The sequence below is a fragment of the Heloderma suspectum genome, chromosome 15 (assembly GCF_057233095.1).
Source record: "Heloderma suspectum isolate Gila_16-S chromosome 15, 16-S_ref, whole genome shotgun sequence".
Classification (NCBI taxonomy): domain Eukaryota; kingdom Metazoa; phylum Chordata; class Lepidosauria; order Squamata; family Helodermatidae; genus Heloderma; species Heloderma suspectum.
This window is the reverse complement of record NC_139472.1, coordinates 3,710,320-3,729,438: the sequence shown is the minus strand read 5'-3', so window position 1 is coordinate 3,729,438 and position 19,119 is coordinate 3,710,320. Positions and strand designations below refer to the sequence as shown.

The 19,119-nt window shown below is 49.5% G+C and overlaps 2 protein-coding genes across 7 annotated transcripts in view; one reads left to right on the top strand and one right to left on the bottom strand.

The window, feature by feature from the left end:
• The window catches only part of CLCN6 (Cl-/H+ antiporter 6), a 29,521-nt gene extending 23,980 nt beyond the window's left edge, over nucleotides 1-5,541 (top strand). For 4 of the 6 annotated variants that reach the window (XM_084821813.1, XM_084821810.1, XM_084821812.1 and 1 more), the window contains 3 exons: nucleotides 732-839; nucleotides 2,143-2,319; nucleotides 4,594-4,763. In XM_084821813.1, coding sequence (XP_084677939.1) covers nucleotides 732-839; nucleotides 2,143-2,319; nucleotides 4,594-4,674 — 366 coding nt within the window. In that variant the 3' untranslated portion in view covers nucleotides 4,675-4,763. Of the gene's footprint in view, nucleotides 1-731; nucleotides 840-2,142; nucleotides 2,320-4,593 lie in introns of all 6 variants that reach the window. The other 2 variants (XM_084821811.1, XM_084821809.1) reach the window with 1 other exon arrangement.
• LOC146335205 (natriuretic peptides A-like) lies at nucleotides 5,252-18,176 on the bottom strand. Its single transcript, XM_084822323.1, has 5 exons — nucleotides 18,072-18,176; nucleotides 14,306-14,632; nucleotides 6,663-6,732; nucleotides 6,467-6,537; nucleotides 5,252-5,359 (listed from the first exon to the last, which is right to left on the bottom strand). Exons 1-5 carry the CDS (start codon nucleotides 18,174-18,176, stop codon nucleotides 5,252-5,254), a joined length of 681 nt encoding a protein of 226 aa, XP_084678449.1.
• Between the last annotated feature and the right edge of the window lie 943 nt (nucleotides 18,177-19,119).

The window sequence follows — 19,119 nt, the reverse complement described above, 5'->3', positions numbered from 1 at the left end:
TCTTTTACTAGGTGCTGAAAACCCAGACAGGTTGCCACCTACCTAATTTGTAGTGGTTGGAGTTCCAGAGAGTGGGCAATATGACACTAAAGACCCTATTTCGAGCCACGATGGGCCAAAGTCCTGATGGCTCTGTGCTACCTCCAAGATCAGAGGCAGTGAGCCTATGTACTCCAGTTGCTGGGGGACGTGGGTGGAGGGTGCTGTTGCGCTCATGGCCTGCTTGTGGGTTTCCTGTGGGCAGCTCGTCGGCCACTGTGCGAACAGAATGCTGGATGAGATGGACCCTTGGCCTGATCCAGCAGGGCTCTTAAGTTCAAACCTCTGAAATCTTGGGTACTACCAGGAGGGTGTCTCTTGATGAGTGCAGCAACTGAGCTGGCCAGTAAGGGCCTCAGCTGATCTCTTAAGTATCCTGGTCCCTGAAGATACGTATTCTTTCTCCACGTTGGGAATATCCCATGGGGGGGGATATATATACGCCTCTCCACTTTAGATGAAACACGTAAGTGTCGGGGTCCTCCTCACCTGGCTCAGTGATTAGGAACTCCTCTCTGGTCCCAGAAGAGGGGAGTCTCTCTCGACAAAGCCTGCCCCCCACTCAGAAATCCACAGGTTCAGGACCAACATTTCCGTTTCTCGCTGCTGCGTTTTGAATGTCTTGAGTGGCTTGACATGTCCTGGGAGATGAAGTGCTTCTATCCAGCTGAGGCCCCTTTTCTGTCTCGCAGAGCACAAGCCAGCCTCGTCTCTCGTATGCAGAGATGGCTGAGGATTACCCCCGCTACCCCGACATCCATGACTTGGACCTCACGCTGCTGAACCCAAGGATGATAGCGGTAAGGGCGTGTGCTTGCATCTCTGCTTGCACTTTGGTCTTACTTCAGGGGGGGGATGAGCCCTATCCATCCCTTGAGTGCTTTTAGATGCTCCTTTTCTGTTCCTTCTCCTGTTCTGCAACATCCATGTGTGTGTGTGTGGGGGGGGGGAGATGGGGCAGCCAGAGGGATCCCCCTGCCGCCTTTTCAATGCACATCAACACTTTTACTGAGCCTTCTAATGCAGGGACGGTGGCCGTAATTCAGTAGGGGGTGTGTGATCCCCACCCACCCAGCCCTCTGTGGGCTGTATGATTTCAGGGATCATGACCGCAGGGTAGGCAAAGCCTTTGGTTCCATTGGGAGGGGGAGTGGCACGCAGGGGAATCCCTTGGTTACCTCCCATCGCAGGTCGGAGATAACCAGGGCATTCCTCTCCCCTTGCCACACTCTGCCCTGGTAGCCTCCAGGCCAGGGGGCAGAGCTTGGGGAGGGCTTGGGGAGGGAGGAGCCCAAGCCACCGCAGGCTGGTTGGGCTACCTCCACGGGCTGGAGGTTGCCTTTCCCTGGTCCAATGTGACCAAAAATCTTTTCTGGGTAGTTGCGGGCAAGAATGATTTTTTATTTTTACATGGTTCATTTGTTAGGAAGCTCTTCCTGCTGAGTCACACCCGTGATCTATCTTGCCTAGTGCCAGTAATTGTGACTGGCTCAAGTTCTCAAGACTGATTACCCCTCTCCTGTCTTTTAACTGGAGATGTCGGAGCGTGCAAAACACGTCCTCTGCCACTAAGCCACGTCCCTTCCTGTGGCTCCTAGTTGTTTTTTGTCTTTTGTTTTAAGTACTTTAATTAGAATTGGCTTTTCGTTTTAATAATAGAGATCTTGGTTTCATTTTAACGGACGTTGGCCCATCCCTCACCTTTGGGCTGTCCAGATGTATTTTGTGGGGATATATGGGGGAGGGGCCAGGGGAAGGGGACATGGCCCTACGGGAACCCCAGACACACTGGGTTGGGACCCCTCCCCTAGGCGGGCTGGAGGTTTTGCCCCCCTGGCAAATAAGTACCAGTATGTTGATAATGTTGTAACTGGTGTAGAGCTTACTGGAGAAGAGGCTGAGTGATGATTGTGGGAGTCCCAAGTTGAATCTCACCTTGGACAAACCAAGAAGGCCTTAGGCAAGCCAATCCCCCCTCAGCCTCCCAATCATTGAAATACAGGGGTAATCATACTGGGCTACCTCGCAGGGTCATTTTGAAGGATCACAAATAAGAAAAAGTGCACAAAGCGCATCAGTGTTAAATGTGCCTCGTGCATGTAGATCGCATTGAACTGCTGCAAAGAGCTCCTGTGGATTTGTTCCTTTCGGCAGGACGTCACACCCTACATGAATCCATCCCCTTTCACGGTCTCGCCCAACACCCACGTCTCGCAAGTCTTCAACCTCTTCCGGACAATGGGACTCAGGCATTTGCCGGTGGTCAACGCTGTCGGGGAGGTAAGTATCCCACACTCCCTTTAGGGAGAGTTTTATGACTGTAATTTGAAGGCCTGTGCTTTAAAGATCATCTTCGGGAGCTCTGGTCATTGGTCTGTCACCGAGATCATTAAGGTCAGTGAGCACTGGAGATAGGGCCTTTTCAGGGGTGGCCTCTATGCATTGGGATGGAAGTCCCTCCCAAGAGATATAAGGCTAGGCCCTCCTGTGGCTGCTTTTAAGAGGGTTTTAAAAACTCCTCCCTGGTTTTTAATTGAAACCTTTTGTGGGTATTCTGGTGGATATGTTGACGTGGTCTTTTACTGAAATTGGTTTTGTTTTATTTTATTTTTAATATATTTAATAATGTTTGCATTGTTTATGCTTCAAGCTGTCCTGGGAAGACTTGAAAGGAAGCTTAAAAATGAATTAAGCCAATACATCAGTAAATAATTCCATAGATTTGGACTTCAACTCCTCCACCGCAGCCTTGATTAAATTTGGGCCAAGGTTAAAGACACAGATAGGCTGCCTTGGTGTGGCTGACCAGAGCCCTAAGCTAAATTTGCCTACTAAGCATCCACCAGCAGATGTCGCTGGACTTCAGCAAAAACACCTAAAGTGAAGAAGCTGAGAATTTCATTTATGTTCGCAAACTATGTACACATGTTCTGTTTGCAACCCCGAATACAAGCAGGTGAACATGTTTATTTAATTATTATTTATTTATTTATTGCATTTCTGTCCCACCTTTTTTCCTCTTGCAAGGAACCCATGTTCTCCGAAAATGTTCGCAAATCCCCAAACCCACATTCACGCTTGGAAAAGTGTACATTTTTTTTAAAAACCCACATTTTTAAAAGTGCACATTTTTAAAAATGCGAATTTCATTCTTTATGGCAGTAAAAAGCGCACATTTTTGTTGTGCTTTTTAAGAAATGCCAGTTTTTCCTGTCCCAGTGAAACGGAAAACCCCCCACGAGCGAATGCTTCAAATTGATGTTTAGAGAATCTGGGCGGTTGCTAGCTTGTTTGCCCAGCCCTGGAAGGCGCATATGGGTTTGCACGCACATGCAGTAGAATAAGGTTCCAAGATCCGAACGTGAGCGTGCCTGTCCGTCAACCTGTCCTTCCTGAACTGTACCGCTGACTCAGGCTGTAGAGTTACCATCAGAGTTGGAAGGAATGGGAAAGTAATAGAATGGGCTTTTTGACCTTTTTGCCTGGAAGATGGCCCCGAAAATGCCCCGCCCCATTCGGAATAGCACTGAGGAAAAGGGCCGTTGTGATGTCAGCAGCCAGTAGACCAGTCTTCTCTTGTTTGTGTGTTTGGATATCGGGAAAGGCAAACTAGGTGAAGCTGGAGGTGTTAAAACATGGCTGCCATTTGATGAGCGTCTCTCTGTAGTGCATATGTGCATTTATGAAGATGTTTGTTTTCGTTATAGGGCCGCTGCGGCTTTACCTGTGGCTTATCCTTCACTGAGCAAGTGGTTGGACTTGACCTTCAAAGTCTCTTCCCACTCTCATTCTGTGTGGATGTTTTGGTTGCCAGCTGGGTACTTGTAATGTGGAGCGGTAGCTTCTGCTACATGGTGCCTTCTCCAAGGGAGGCTCGGATAGTGGCAACAAGATGGGGGGCCTTCTCAGTTGCGGCCCCCCAATTATGGAGTGAGCTCCCCAGTGAGGCGCACCTGGCTCCAACACTGTTATCTTTTCACGCCAGATTAAGGCCTTCATCTACTCCCAGTCATTTGGTAGTATATGATAGGTTTTTAATCCGGTCATGGGATATTATTTGGGTGTGGGGGTGTGTGTGTGTGTGTATGCTCTGTTTATATGTTTGTAGCTAAACTGTTTTTATACTATGCATAACACTGTATTTTTAAGGTTTTTAATCTTTGTAAACTGCCCAGAGAGCTTTGGCTATTGGGCGGTACAGAAATGTAATCAATGAAATGAAGCTTACTGGGTGACTTTGGGCCAGTCGCTGCCTCTCCGCCTAACCTACCTCACAGGGTTGCTGTGAGAATACAGTGGAGAGGAGGAGGACCACACAAGTCATTTCGGATTTCTTGCAAGAGGAAAAACGGAGGGAGATGTAATAATTCCGAAGCAGTAGACCTCTGAAAACCAGTTGCTTAAGGGCCAGAACAGGGGCATGTGTATGTGCTGGCTTTATTTCCTGGTTGTGCACTTTCTGGTGGCACCAGATGCTGGATTAAATTGCCCTTTTGTTCTTATCCATTACCCTGACACTCCCCTCTTCTTCTTTTCTCTCCCTGCCTCTTCTAGATCGTTGGCATCATCACCCGGCACAACCTGACCCACGAGTTCCTGCAGGCCAGGCTGCGGCAACACTACCAGACCATCTGACCCCTTCCAGCACCTCTTCTTTCCTCCCCGCTTCCTGAGCCACCACTTTGGTTCCTGCTTGGTCCCTGGGGCCGGCTTTGTGCACTTTAAAAAGACAAAAAATGGACCAACTGATTTTTCTCGTGGGAGGCCCCCCCCATTCTCTTGGGCTGGAAACGAGGGAGGAACCATGATTTCCATGCACACTGGCTGATCTCGGGGCTTCACAGTCTGTTTTTACAGCAGCTGTTTGTCCCAGCTGGCTTTGGATTATGGTCCCAGCATTTCACTGCAGTGCCCTGCTGACGCATATGAGAAGAATTGCATCTCTGCTGTACTCCAGATGGAAGGAGCGCTGTTTCTCTGTTCTCCCCCTGACTTAACTCTGCGTATCTTGCCTTAGCATAAACCAGTCTTAAGGGCTGGGGAACTTGATGCACCATTTTCCGCAATTCCAAACTTAGCCAAGCATTCCTCCGATTCACATTTCCATTCTTCGGTAAGGCTGAGAAAGAGGCGCGCCATTTTTCTTTACTTGGGGGCTCTGGGGGAATCCCTACAGTTCGCATGTCTACTTTTCCCCCCCTCCCGCATTCCACTATTGAACTCCACTTCTGTAAATGTCCTTGGAAGACTGGGATCCTTGCTGCCGGAAGATCTCCACTTGAGAGAAATTCAAATCGAGTTCTTGGTCCCTGTGACCTTCCTGGATTATCAACGGCAAAAAAGGCTGCATGTGAAAGAAAATGAACAATCATCGGACCTGTGTGTGTCTGTGTGTGTGAAGATGATGATAATGTTGATTTTGTCAGGATGATATGAGCAGTGTTCTTACATAGATTTGGGGAGTATGGTTCATATCCATAATTTTTCCACCAGTTGTATGTTGACCAATGGATGTTTGGGATTGAGCTGAACCGCTTTTGTCCGCAGGTACCCAGTGCACACAAGAGTAGTCTCGCCATCCAGCGAGGGCCGAGCGTTTTGAGATAAATCCAACTGCCCTGTGGGGAGTGGCTGGGGGTCCCCCTGCTGTTGTGGACCCTTCGAAGGGAAAACGTCGCTCAACTGCTCGCCTTGCGGTTTCCCCTCGCTAGCCCTTTCTTCATCAGCCCTTTGCCTGCAGCCGGCTGGCCACGGCATACAGCTGCTGCTCTGTGCAGAATGAAGCTTGCTCGATTTTTAAAATTATTTTTGGTTGTCTGCGATGGGACATCAAAGGCTTCATCCTGCATGGTCATGGCCAGCTGTAGGTGACCAGCAGCAGTTCCTGCCTTAAGCCTAGTGCTTGCACAGATTGGGCCCTTGAGTGTTCAGTGTGTGGCACCAGCTGAGGTAGACGTTTGCAGCCGGTTGTGCCACTTCTCCCCAAATCTGCCCATGGCATGCATGCTTTCTCCCTCCTCCCTGACTTTCCGTTTGCTCTTCCCTCCTTCCTCCTCCCTCTGCATGGGACAGCGGGATCTTCTGATCCAGCGTGGCTGATTCTCCCCTTCCCCTTTCCTGGCAGTAATGAGAATACCTGCATGACTGTTGGGAGCTCTGTTCCCTGAAGGCGATCACATGGGGTGTCCTAGAAAGACACACCTGCCAGCACCATTTTCCATAACCGTTCCTGTGCGCGCTCTCAGCTGGAAGTGCAAGGAAGAATTGCCGTTCACATGGGCGCTTTTCTCCCAGCGTGTCTCCCTGACCTCACATAACCCCCTCCGAGTTCCTTTGCCTTGAAACCAGGAGCCTGTGGCTTGTTCAGCCACTGTCCCTCGACGCTCAAGCGCTGAGCTCCAGTTTTCATAGAAAGCCCTTAACTAACCAATCTTGCCAGAGGGGGAAAGCATTTAACCGTTATGAAGGGTACCCGGGCAGGACCGGAGTAGTTCTGGGCTGGGAAGGGGGGAGTCACAGAGCCGTCTGCAGAGACTCCTGGAGCGCTTGAGAGATTTCCCATAATAATCACCAACTCCCCACCGAAGGCTCAAGCCGGCCGCAGCCGGTCTGGCGCTTCTAACAAGACCCATCCTGGCACTGTTCCGGCGGGCTCCTGCCGTTGTAGGTTTTTGCCTTCACATAAATCTCTCCCTGGGGAAGTCAGGCCCGTGCTTCAGAGGGGCAGGGGCTGTAATGCTGATGGGCTTGATAAAGCACAGTGCAGATTTTGCACTCTCTCCCATCAGGGAATGCATTCCAGGAAAGGGTCCCTGCGTCCGTGTCTCTCCCCCGCTTTCCATATCAGCTCACCTTTTAACTTACCCTGTGCCACAGACAGCAAAGGTGGTGAAGAGGAATTGATTTCCCCATCTTGTATAATCCCAATCCTATCGGTTCTAAGACTCTGTGCATCAGTTTCCCCCGTCTTGACTGTCTTGTGCCATAGAAACCACCGATGCTAGCTTTACCCCGCCGAGGGTCAATCTGGACATGCGCGCCTGCCTTCCTTCCTTCCTTTCTTTCTCCCTTCCTTCCAAAACTGTAACGTCTGAATCACCGGCGCCCAGATCTCGCCCACAGTCAGGTCCCCCATGTGCTCTACGGCTCATCTTGGGTCACAGATGTGGCAGCAGGCAAGATTCACATCAGTTTGGACGTGATGTTCCAGTCTTGAATTGTGAAGCCACAAGCTGGTGGATGAGTTATGTTTTTATAAGGCAGCCTTCCTCAACCTGGTGTCTTCCAGAAGTGTTGGACTGCAAGTCCCTTCATTCCCAGACAGGAATGGGAATGATGGGAGTTGTAATCCAACACCCCTGGTTGGTTCTTGGGTCAGTATGGGAGGAAGAGGTCTTTCAGTTGATTGTTGGTTGTTGATTCTTTCTTATTGACTATTTTTTCTGGCTCTATTTGGGGGACCATTAACTTCATTTAATCTTTATTTTTCTCCCCCATCCCATCCCAGTTTTTTTTAATTTTAAATTTTTTCTCTCCCCACCGCCCCAGTTTTTTCTGCCTTGATTTGGGGGACCATTCCATTTAATTTTTCTCTCTCTTCCCCACCCCAGTTTTTGCCTTTTATCTGGTGGCTTCTGCACAATGTGAACCTTTGCTCATTGTGGTGGAAGGTGATTCCGCTGAAAGCTACACCGGACGGGGTGGAACGGGTCAAGAGACAAGTCTAAGAACCCGCAAATTTACTGGGATGTAGCAGTGTGGATCTCCATGGAACATTGGACAGGAGCAAAATGTAGGGGCTTTTATAGGGCTGGCGGGGTCTTGTTAAGGGCAAATGGGGTGGAGAACTGCCCCCCCACAATGAATCCAATGCGGGCCACGGAGGGGGACAGCCCCCCTCCTCAAATTGAGCCCCTGCCCAAAAGGGGGCAGACAAAGCATTGGCAAACTTGGTTGTGAATACTGTTCTGGTCATGGCGTGAACGGCTTTGTGTTGTCTAATAATGCCTTGTTTATACATGTTTTGGGTAAGGTGGGCAGACAGGAATGGGAAAGCAAGCAGTTATGAATACTGGTTTCGTCTACTTGAGACAGGAATGCTTTCGCAAAGTCTGTCTTTGCTCCCCTCTTGGATACTACGTTGTTTTTGTTGGGCTTTCTCTCCCCCCTTCCTTTTTCTCCCTCCCTTCATGAGATTGCAGCTATGTTGCTTTTTTCTACCCACTCTCCCCCCTTAAAAAAATAGGGAGGGAATTGCCTCTTGAAAGGCGTTGACAGCCTCAAACCTCCCTGAAGCCTGGCCGTTTCTGGTTGCAGCAGGTACCGTCTTGGCCTTGCTTGACCACTTTGACCACTGTCTCTCTCGAAGCTGGGCTGGAGTATTCAAACTACAACGCTGTCTCTTCTCTCCCGTCTTGATCCGTCTCCACTCTTTCTCGTGGCAACAGCCACTCTTCTTTCATCAACCTTTTGAAAGTTGCTGAGCTTAGTTCTTAGTTCCTCTGGAGCGGAGTCAAAATCTAATCCATATTTCATATAAGTGCTGTGTGTGTCTCTGCGTCTGTGTGTGTGTGTGTGTCTCTCTCTCTCTGTGTCTGTGTTTCTTTCTGTTGGTTGGTGTGTGTCTGTCTCTGTGTGTGTCTCTGCTCTGTGTGTTTGTCTCTGCCTGTCTCTGTGTGTCTTTCTCTGCTCTCTCTGTCTGTCTGTCTTGTCTGTCTGTCTCTTCCTGTGCTTGTCTATCTCTCTGTGTATCTGAGAGAGAGACTGAGGCCCAGGAGGAGATGGTTTCTGCTTCCCCCCCCCCCCCCCCGGTATTCCAGCAACTTTGCATGGAACGGGAACTTTTGACATCGGACACATCCAGATAAGTTGGCTTGTTTCCGCACATCCCTCAGCAGCGGGCAGAAAAGTGTCACAGACCAGTTTCCGCCACCTTGTAAGGCGTTGAACCAAATTAAGGGCCTGCTCCTTCCCCTGCTCCCCTTCCTCTCTAGCGCTGTGGGTGTGATGGCTTTGAGAAATAATTTTCTTTTGCCTCCAGCTGATTTGAGTTCCCACGTTTCAGCCCCCGGTGCCGCCTGGATCAAACATTTCTGCTTTATTTAAAAAACTAAGAAGGTTGGAACGCACCGCGAGATGTCAATTGTGTGGACAAAACTGTTGCTCTGGAGCGCGTGATCTCGCTCCTTCCCCATCAAAATGACAGACTTCTTCCTTGCTCCTGCTGACGTGGAGCTTGTTAAGAGGAGGCAGTTGACACGGCACTTCTGCGTCCGTGCAATGTTATTTTTTTTCTGAGTGGGGACTCTTTAGCAATAGCCTGTCCGGTCCTCATTAGCGTGCCTCAGAAACTGGTTCCCCAGCCTTGACATTTCCTGCAGAGGTGGCTGCTTTTTCTTTTAGAGTGCCTGCTTACCAGGACTGTATCTTGAGGTGCTCTGATTTGGCACTGTGTGTGTGTGTGTGTGTGTGTGTGTGTGTGCATGCATGCATGGGTCTTACTCTGGGCTTTTAAAATTTCAGACAATGTGGGAGTTGCAGTGTACAGCCATCCATCTTGGAAGGTGACGCATGGGGAAAGAATTCTGAATTGATTACACCATGTTTGCTTTCCTCTGATAAAACACCTGCCTTTTGCTTCCAGGTGGTGCCTTCTGAGCTGCTCCCTCTTTATTTTTTAGAACCCTTGAGTTGTGCATGTATGTGGCTAGCGAGAGGCTGAATGGATGGAACCCTTATGGATTTTTTCTGCTGCCAGTTCCATGTGCTCCAGATTTCACTGTAGGGCAGGGTTGGGGAGCCAGTGCCCCCCCTGATGTTCCTGGACTCCAAACCCCATCATCCCCAGCCAACGTGGCCAGTGGTCAGGGCTGATGGGAGTTGCAGTCCTCCAGCAGCAGGAGGAACATTGGTTGTTGACCCCTGCTGTAGAGCAGGGGTGGATTGGAAGCAGATTTCCAGATATTTTGGACCAACACCCAGCAGTCCCAATCATCATCATCCATGATGGCTTCTGGGAGCTGAAGTCCAAAACATCCGGAGATCAACCTGCCCAACCCGTGCCAGTGGAGCGTGGCTTCCTGACACCTTGTGAAACCCCCCTCGTGTTAACAGTCTCACATTTTAACCGTGTGAAACCCAACCTGTGCACTCGGCATCGTCCGCATTCCCCGCCGTGCTTCTTATCCAAAACACAGCAATAGCAAAGTCCTGCTTTTCTGCAACGTGCATCTACAAGAATTGTAATCCCATCAGCTGTTTCCTTTATAAAAGCAGGTGGTAGGGAAACAGCGCAACTGCTTCATTTTGCGGAGTTTAAAACAAGTGCTCAGAATCTGGGGAAGGGTTTACTTGGAACACGACACTGATATCTCACGTTGCAAGAAATGAAGTGTATTGAGGATCGCGTCCCTCTGTCTTAAGCCACGGGACCTTTTGCCACTGTTTTTTTCCCCTTGCGCGCAAACCTTTTCCTTGCTTGATTCCCATTTCTGCAAACGGGTTGCCCCAGCTTGATCCAGATGCCGGCAGTTTGACCAGAGCTCTTGAGCACTTCTCTCCCTCCTGAGGAGAACTTGAGCCCAGATTCCCAGTGCGCAGCGTGCACTCACTTTCTAGGTAAGTATTAACTGGCATTGCCCATTCTCTGGTCTCTCATGCAGTGTTAATGTGCGATACGGCACTATAACACGGAGAACCCATGGCCGCCCAAATGATGTCGGACTCCCAACTCCCCTTGTGCTGACCCTTGGCCATGCTGACGGGGCTGAAGGGAATTGTAGCTCAGCAGCAGCGAGAACCCCATCTCTCCCTCCACAACATGGCTCATTCCAAAGGTAGCCACTGAAACATTTCTTAATTTAGGGCACAATCCCATGCATGTTTAGACAGAAAAATGTCCTGCACCTCCCATTATTCCCCGGCCAGCTATGCCGGCTGGGGACTGCTGGGAGTTGTAGGACTTCTTTTCTGTCTAAACATGCATGGGATCGCACCTTTAATCTCATTTGTTTTTCTATCCGGATTGCGGATTGCACTTTTTGTTACCAGATCATGGAAACTAATTCTTGTGTGTATATAATTTTTATTCTTAACATCATGTGCCGATGATGGTTTTTATTTGTATTTGAGCCACTTGCGTTGTGTAGCCATGATTGTTCTCTTCGGAAAAAATAAATAAATTCCTCCCGTGTGTCTCTGTGAGCTTCTTCACGCTTTAGTGATGATCATTGCCTCCCTTTCTCAGCGCTTTCCAGCATTTAGCCTCATGAGGTTCCTTTATCAGGGGGCAGGGAACCTTTTTCAGCCTAGGGGTCAAATTCAGTTTCAGAGAATCTTTTGCAGGGTGGGGATGGGGGGGCATTCTAGTTTCCGGCACGGCCAAAAACAAAGGGGATAAGGACAAAAGGGGTCAACCCCTTACTGCCAGTAACTAAGCCTTAAGAGAGGCTTTTCAACAAGTTAGAATGAAAAAAACCTGCACAAAAGCCAGGAAACCAACAGGGATTAAGCAAACCATTTGTTAAGCAAACCAAGGATAAAACATACAAAGCTAAAATTCACATTTTTATCAAACACCAATGTGACCTCAGCTAGTGCCTTTCAGAAAGTAGCAAAACTGCTCCAAAGATCTTTATGTTCTTATTTTTTAAAAAAGCATGAAGTCTTGTCTTACAGCAAACCAGCCAGTTTGGTGGAAATCAAAAAGGGTACATGGGAAAATGAGGAACCTTTATTAAAAAATCAACCATGCTCCTGTTGTGACAGCTTGCTGAGAAAATAACGGTGCTTGTGTTTTGATCGCGCTTGCAGGGTTAAGAACTGATGTGGACAGAAATCATAGGCCTGTTATCTGTGGAGTTTAGATGTGCATCCAGCCCACATTATTAACCACACAGTCACTCCTCAAGTATGATCCTTAAAACCAGGGCTATTTAATCAAAGCAGTATACCACAGGAGCCTTTCTGACGTGAAGGTTAACCAGTGCGCATGAGACCTGTAAGTGATCATCCCCCTGTGGTTCCCACTTGCAACGTTTTGGTGTGCGTTCATGTGCCTCAGCCCCACCTCTATGTAAATGGACTTTGGAGAATGGGAAATGTGCCCATTTTTTTTTTTAATTTCTGAAGTGCCTAAAGTGTTCTTCTGGGGAACTTTGGCTCTATCATGTGTTACTCGGCTCTCAAATAATTGGTGAAAAGTTCGGGGAGGGAGCTTAATTAAACCCATATGCCCCATTCTTGGGCTCATCCTGATCTTAGCTAAGTATCCTAATGCACCCCAGTAGCTGGTAAAAACAGCAGGGCTAGGGAACTGTGGTCCAGAGGTTGGACTAAAAATCCCATTGTCCCTGCCCATTGGCAGGCTGCCTGGGGTTGACAGGAGTTGGAGTCTAACATCAGGAGGCCACGTGTTCTCCACCCCTGAGCTGAAGAGGCCACTGCAAAAGCTAGTAGAGTGAGCCCCCTTTCCACCCCATAAGTCAAGCACTGTTTTGAGTTCTGCTTACCCTGCCTCCTCCAGTGGAGGAAACAAGTAGGGAGAGAGAGCTGAGCCCCTAACGGGCTGGGCGATAGTCACCAGAGGTAGCTTTCCTTTGCTGGAGCTGTTTTGGGCTGGAGGGTGATCTGTCACGGAGGCTGTAGTTGCAAGTTCTTGCATTGACCGGTGAGCTCAGTGCTGGATCCAGGTTTTGGGGGCCTTGGGGCAAGGCACTCCCGAAGGGCCCCCTTCCTCAGGGAGTCTGCCTTCTCACCACCTTGTCACTAGCTGCTTTTGCTCCTTCCGTATCCTTGCTCCCACTTGCCTGCTTGACAGGCAGAGATCCAGTGAGCAAGGAGGCCGTGGCGTCTCCTGCTGCTCCTCACTACCACCACCACCGTTGTCTGGGCCGGACTGAGAGGCAGGGGAACAAGCCGGTTGCAATGGAGCAAGTCCAGGGATGGCTTGTCAGTGGGCCCCCAGCGAGTGCCTGGTGATGCCAGCCCTGCTGTCAAGCTCCAGGCAGTCAGGTTGAGAGACCTGGGGGAGCTGGCTGTCCGTCCTAGTGGAACTGAAGCAAGTAAGCAAATAAAACAGCGGGCAGTCAAGCAGGGTGGCTCCAAGTTTTGGAGCGCCCTTGGGAAAGATACTCTCAATAGGCCCCTCCCTGAGTGAGCAGGTTGCAGCGGTGAAGAGGAGGAGCACGGCCAAGGGCCTCTGGTCAGAGTGCCCCTGCTGGGGTGAGGGCCCTGAGCACATGCCTGACGGTGCCTACCCTTGGTGCTGGCCCCCGCCGGCCACGCTTTGTGGACCTTTCCTCAGCAAAAAGGGCGGAGGAAACAGCAGTTCTTCCAACCTGAGAGGCATCCCAGAAGGATGGAGTTTGTGGTCTTCAGGCCCTGACATGGGGGTGGTTTAAGGGGAAAAAATATTCGAGATGCTGATACAGAACCTCTTTACGTGGGGAAATTCCGTGGTAAGTTACATGTGCTGGACACCGAGAGCCAGAATTGAGCTCTGTCTCTCTCCATGGTGCTGAATCCCTTTGAATTCCTGATGCAGGCAAAAGATTCCAGCAAAAGGGTACCTTTTATGATCGTATGTGCCATGGAGGAAACTTAATGTATTTACACTTGCCTTTTACATTCATGATACAAGGGGGAAACTAGCTGACTTCTCTCCCACCCCCCACCGCATCCTGAGAGATCCCAGTGGGTTAGATGCATCCTGAGGCTCATCTCATCCTCATGACGACCTTGCGAGGTAGCTGAGAGAGAAACGCCGGCAAGTCCTCTGCACGCCAAGGGGGATGTGTTTTCTTCTTTGGCAGAAGAGGTTCCTATCCTTAAAGGGGTCGTAAAAGGGTTCGGGAGCAGGGGGCTTCAGGGAAGGCTTGGGAGTTGGTTGTCGGGGATGGACGGCGGGGGTCGTTGCTGTGTTCAGGGTTCACTTCAGTTCTGCAGAAAGGGAAAGAACAAATGAGATGCGCCTTATCACAAAGAAGCGTCAGCAGTACGTTCAAGGTGTCTATCGATGGTGGGGGGGAGGGGGAGGGGGAGGGGGAGGGCCCCCCATATTTGTCCAGAAGGGGAATCCAGGCCCCGGCCCAATAACATTTTGCCATCTCCGAAGCAAAGAATATCATAAGATAGAAACGCAACTGGGTATCTTTCCCTTCCTTCCTCTAAGCTACTTTTCAACCAAGGCAGGTTTCCAACTGTTCCACTCCAAAGCAGCCCCCACTTTTCACCCCGTTCCCACTGTAAGGGTTCCTCCAGTTCTTACCCGTATCCTGTTGCAGCCCATGCCGCTTGTCGTCCCTATTCTGTCCAGCCGTTGGCCGAAACAAGTCGAGAGCCTTTGCACACTGCGGGGGGCATTGAAAAGTGCCCTCAATTTGTTCCTTGCGGCCACTGGCCTCCTCTCTGGTGGAGGCCGGCTGCCGTGGCCAAAGCCACCTTCACTTTGGGGCTGCGCATACTCATCTTCCCAGGAAGCAACCGTTTCGGAAGTGTTTTCCACCCGTTCGTCATTCAGTTCATTGAAGCCTTGGCCGAGCCCTGCTTCCCTCTCTCCCAGCTCGAGTTTGTCTTCCAAACGCTCAAGAAGCACCTGGAACAGGGAGAGAGAATGCAAATCGCAGGATGAGCTCGGGAGAGGCTCCGCTCCTATGCATGTTTACATGGAAGTTAGTCTTCTTGTAATGCTCATTAAGGTAAAACAAATGTGATAAAGCCCTGGCCTATGAAAAAGCATGTTCACTTGGTCCAGACTTGAGCATTTGTAAAAGGCACTAAATGCCACCTGCTGTGGGTGTGGATGCTGTATAATGAGTGTAGAACAAAGGCCCGTGGGTCAAATACCAACCACATAAGATCCAAATCCGGTCCTCTGAGGTTCTTGAGATGTCAGTGACTTCCCTGCCCTTTTCCTCAACCACCAATCATTTGGTGGCTTCCTGGCCTTTGTGCATCCCCCTGCCCCATTCCAAAAGGTTGAAATCCTCTTCTAGGGCCTAGTTACTAGAAGTAAGCTCAGCTATAAGCTGTAAGCTGTACAACTATAAGCTGTAAGCTCAACTATAACAGAGATAAATGCCAAGTTCTGCACCTAGGAAAAAGAAACCAAATGCACAGTTACAAGATTGGGGATACGTGGCTCAACAGCACTACAAGCAAGAAGGATCTTGGAATTTTTGTAGATCACAAGCTGAATATGAGCCAACAACGTGATGTGGCTGCAAAAAAGGCAAACTCTATTTTGGGATATTTTTGCAAACATTAATAGAAGCATAGCTTCCAAATCCCGGGAAGTACTAGTTCCCCTCTACTCAGCACTGGTCAGGCCTCATCTGGAGTACTGTGTCCAGTTCTGGGCACCGCACTTTAAGAAGGATGCAGACAAGCTGGAGAGGGTTCAGAGGAGGGCAACAAAGATGATCAGAGGACTGGAAACAAAGCCCTATGAGGAGAGACTGGAAGAACTGGGCCTGTTTAGCCTTGAGAAGAGAAGACTGAGGGGAGATAGGATAGCGCTCTTCAAGGACTTGAAAGGTTGTCACAGGGAGGAAGGCCAGGATCTCTTCTCGATCCTCCCAGAGTGCAGGACACGGAATAATGGGCTCAAGTTGCAGGAAGCCAGATTCCAGCTGAACATCAGGAAAAACGTCCTGACTGTTAGAGCAATACGACAATAGAGCCAATTGCCCAGGGAGGCGGTGGGCTCTCCCACACTGGAGGCCTTCAAGACGAGGCTGGACAGCCATCTGTCAGGGATGCTCTGACTTGGATTCCTGCACTGAGCAGGGGGATGGACTCGATGGTCTTGTAGGCCCCTTCCAACCCTACTATTCTATGATTCTATGCTGGGGGGGTTTCCCCCTTTTTGGCCCCGCCCTGTTTTGCCTTTGGCCTGACCCACTGTCAGAACACGGCACCTGAGAGCTCCTCCAGAATTGAGAATTCAGCCCTCTGGTTGAAAGAGGCTGAACACCCTTGCTATATAACCATGGAACATGGTCCAGGACAGGTTAAGGACTTTTTCACTGATGTCAGTAACAGAGAGAATCAAATGAGTGCTGAGAATTAAATGAGCCCAGACTCTGTACTGGGATGCCCAAATGGAGGAGTAGGTGACCTGGTGCCCCCCCCCCAAACGTTTTGGATGACAACTCCCATAAGCCACAGCCAGCCTGGCCCATGGTCAGGTATCATGAGAGTTGTAGTCTAAGGCATCTGGAGAACACCATGTTGCCTGTGCATGAACTAACCTATGACAAGACCACAGTTAGCGTGCTCTGAGTACTAGTTGAAGGTTCCTTCACATTGACTCCGCATTTTAGAATGGGGAAGAAATGTAGCAAAAGCTGGGAAATGACCAGTGATAGGCAGTTGTGAGGGGAGCAAGAACCCCCCACAACTGATGTGGGGAAAGGGACATGCCCATTTGGGGAAACATGTGGGGTGGAATTGTGAGGTTCAACACTCCTTCCTTATTGTGTATGTATTAAAAGCAACCATGCATGCCTCCAGTTATAATTCAGAAAATGCTGTGTGTTGACAGTTGGGTATTAGGAAAACGCTGGATTATATTTTTGCTGGATTGTTCCCATTATTGTTAATAATTTGAAGCAAGTTATTAAGTTATTTGTATAACTTTAAAAAACATAGCTTGCTCTCAGTACATCTTATTTAGTATTCAAACTCCATTTTCTGGGGAGTCTCAGTGTTCATTCAGGCTGAGATGCAATGCCCTAAATTTCTTTCTAGGGTGGGCGGCAGTTCCTGCTCAAGAATTCTCTAGCTCCTTTAAACAGATTGCAGAAGAGAGGGGCATTTCTGAGGAGAGTTGGGCCCGGGAGGGTTAACCCTTCCCTCACCAGCAGCCGCCTCCCCCTCACTGCAGTGGAGGTTTTTAAAAAACTACCATAGGCACTAATGGAGGGGTTAAAAAAAAACACAAACCTCCATTGGCATCAATGGAGGCTTTTAAAAAGTCTTAATGCAGCGTGGGCAGGGGAGCGGGGAAATGGTCCTATCTCCTATCACTGATTGGAAATAAGGCAGGGAAGCTGGTGCATTGGACAAGACATTCCCCATCTCTGCTTTGAAACCCCTAGGTTTTCTTTAAATTAAAGAAGGTGAGTAAGGGAGGACAGGCAAGAGTAGCCTCTCCCGGCCTGGTGCCTTCTTGATGCTTTGCACAACAACCCCCAGCTTTCCTCACCATTGGCCATGCAGGCTGTGCCTGATGGGAATTGTGGTCCAACACATTGGAAGGCCCCAGGTTGGGGAAGGCTGTATGAACTGAAATGGGTGCAGATTTACTTCTTTTTTTTTTTTTAAAGAACCCTCAACATTCAGGACAAACAGAACTTGAGATGGGAAAAATGAGGAACAGAGAGAACCTGGAATGGAGAGATTTGTCCACCCTTGTATAGGCCATGCAGGGCTGGTACCAAGTGTTGGCATGGCTGGGCACCGGCCAAGGGCCCACACCCCAGCAGGGGCCCACTGACAAGACCCCCCAGAGTTTCTCCTCCTCTTCCCCATTGCAGACTGCTTGTTCCCCTGCCTCTCACTCTGACCCAGACAATGGTGGTGGTGAGAAGGAGGAGAAGGAGATGCCATGGCCTCCTTGCTCCCTGGCTGTCTGCCTATCAAGGAAGCAAGTGGTAACAATCAGGGGCAGCGTCAAAGGATGGCAAGATTGGGCAACTGCCAAGGGCCCACACCCCAGCAGGACTTGCTGGCCCCTGGACTTGCTTCGCCTCTTCCCCACAGCAACCAACTTGTTCCTCCAGACAATGGTGGCGGTGAGAAGGAGGAGCAGAAGATGTCACAGCCTCCTTGCTCCCTGGCTTTCTGCCTGCCAAGCAAGCATGCAAGTGGTACCAAGGATGAGAATGAGAAGGAGGAACAAAGGTAACAATGGCAGTGAGAAGTTGGATGTTGAGATGTCTTGCCCATGGCTCTCCAAAATCTGGAACCGACACTGAAGCCATGCATGGATCAGCGGACCAAATGCAGAGACCCAGTCTATAATTTCTTACCTTGAAATCAGCCAGTTCCGAACCATCAATAGGATGGGCTTTGGCTCTGCCTTGAAGCTGACCCATCAGGAACAGGACAAGTAGAAGAGGAATTGTCGATCCCATAGTGTCGTCCGTGTACTGCTCTTCCTCCGTTCTTCTTCGCCGCTGCTTTGTTGGTTCGATCCTGACTTTCCCCACCTTTATACCCGTGGGACCCGCAAAGCTAATGCCCAAAGAATGAACCCCACTGCATTCCATCACCCATCCTTGATAAAGGATCGGAGATATGGAGGCTGGCAGAAGATTCCCTTTTAAAGTGATCTCCGGTGCTGGGAAGACAGATGCGCCACTCGGCGTCCATTAACGGGAATGACAAGTCTGGGCACCCGTGTGACACGCACATTGCTGTTGGCTCATCTGGAGGAGCTTCACACTTCGGAGGTGTGAAAGAAGCTCCAAAACATCCCCTTGTTATCTCTGTCAGAGGCAACTCTGGCTGCTTTAGCAGTGGAAACTCGTGAGCAACCTGTTGTTGGGTGTCAAACGCATGTCCTTGTTATATAGCCCAATCAGCATCAAACTGATGCGCTCCAGTTTTCCCCACGATGGAAGAAGGTTCAGAGCTACCTTTTACAAGCTCTGACAAATTTAAGAACAACCCCAGTCTTGTGGAAACCCTAGAGACTAAGAAATGTAGCACGCCGCAAGTCTTTTTGTTCTTTTTGCTGCAACAAGCTCACGCAGTTAACCCTATGGAATCAGTTTAATTTGAGAGGTTTTCTGATCCTCTGTGTAGAGGGGCAGGCAAGCAGAACTGAACAGCATTTTAAAAAATTGCATTTGTAGCCCATTTTGCCACTTCGGTGTACAATCCCTGCCTGCATCACTGATCCCTCGCTTATAAGAGGATACAGAGGCATGAATGGATGGGGTCACAATTGTTCAACATCACTCACACACATACTCGTTGTCGAGCATTTTATTTACTTACCTACTTAGTACTTGCTTACAATATTCATATACCGCCCCATATCTAGGACAGATTTCAGAGTGGTGAACGCAAGTG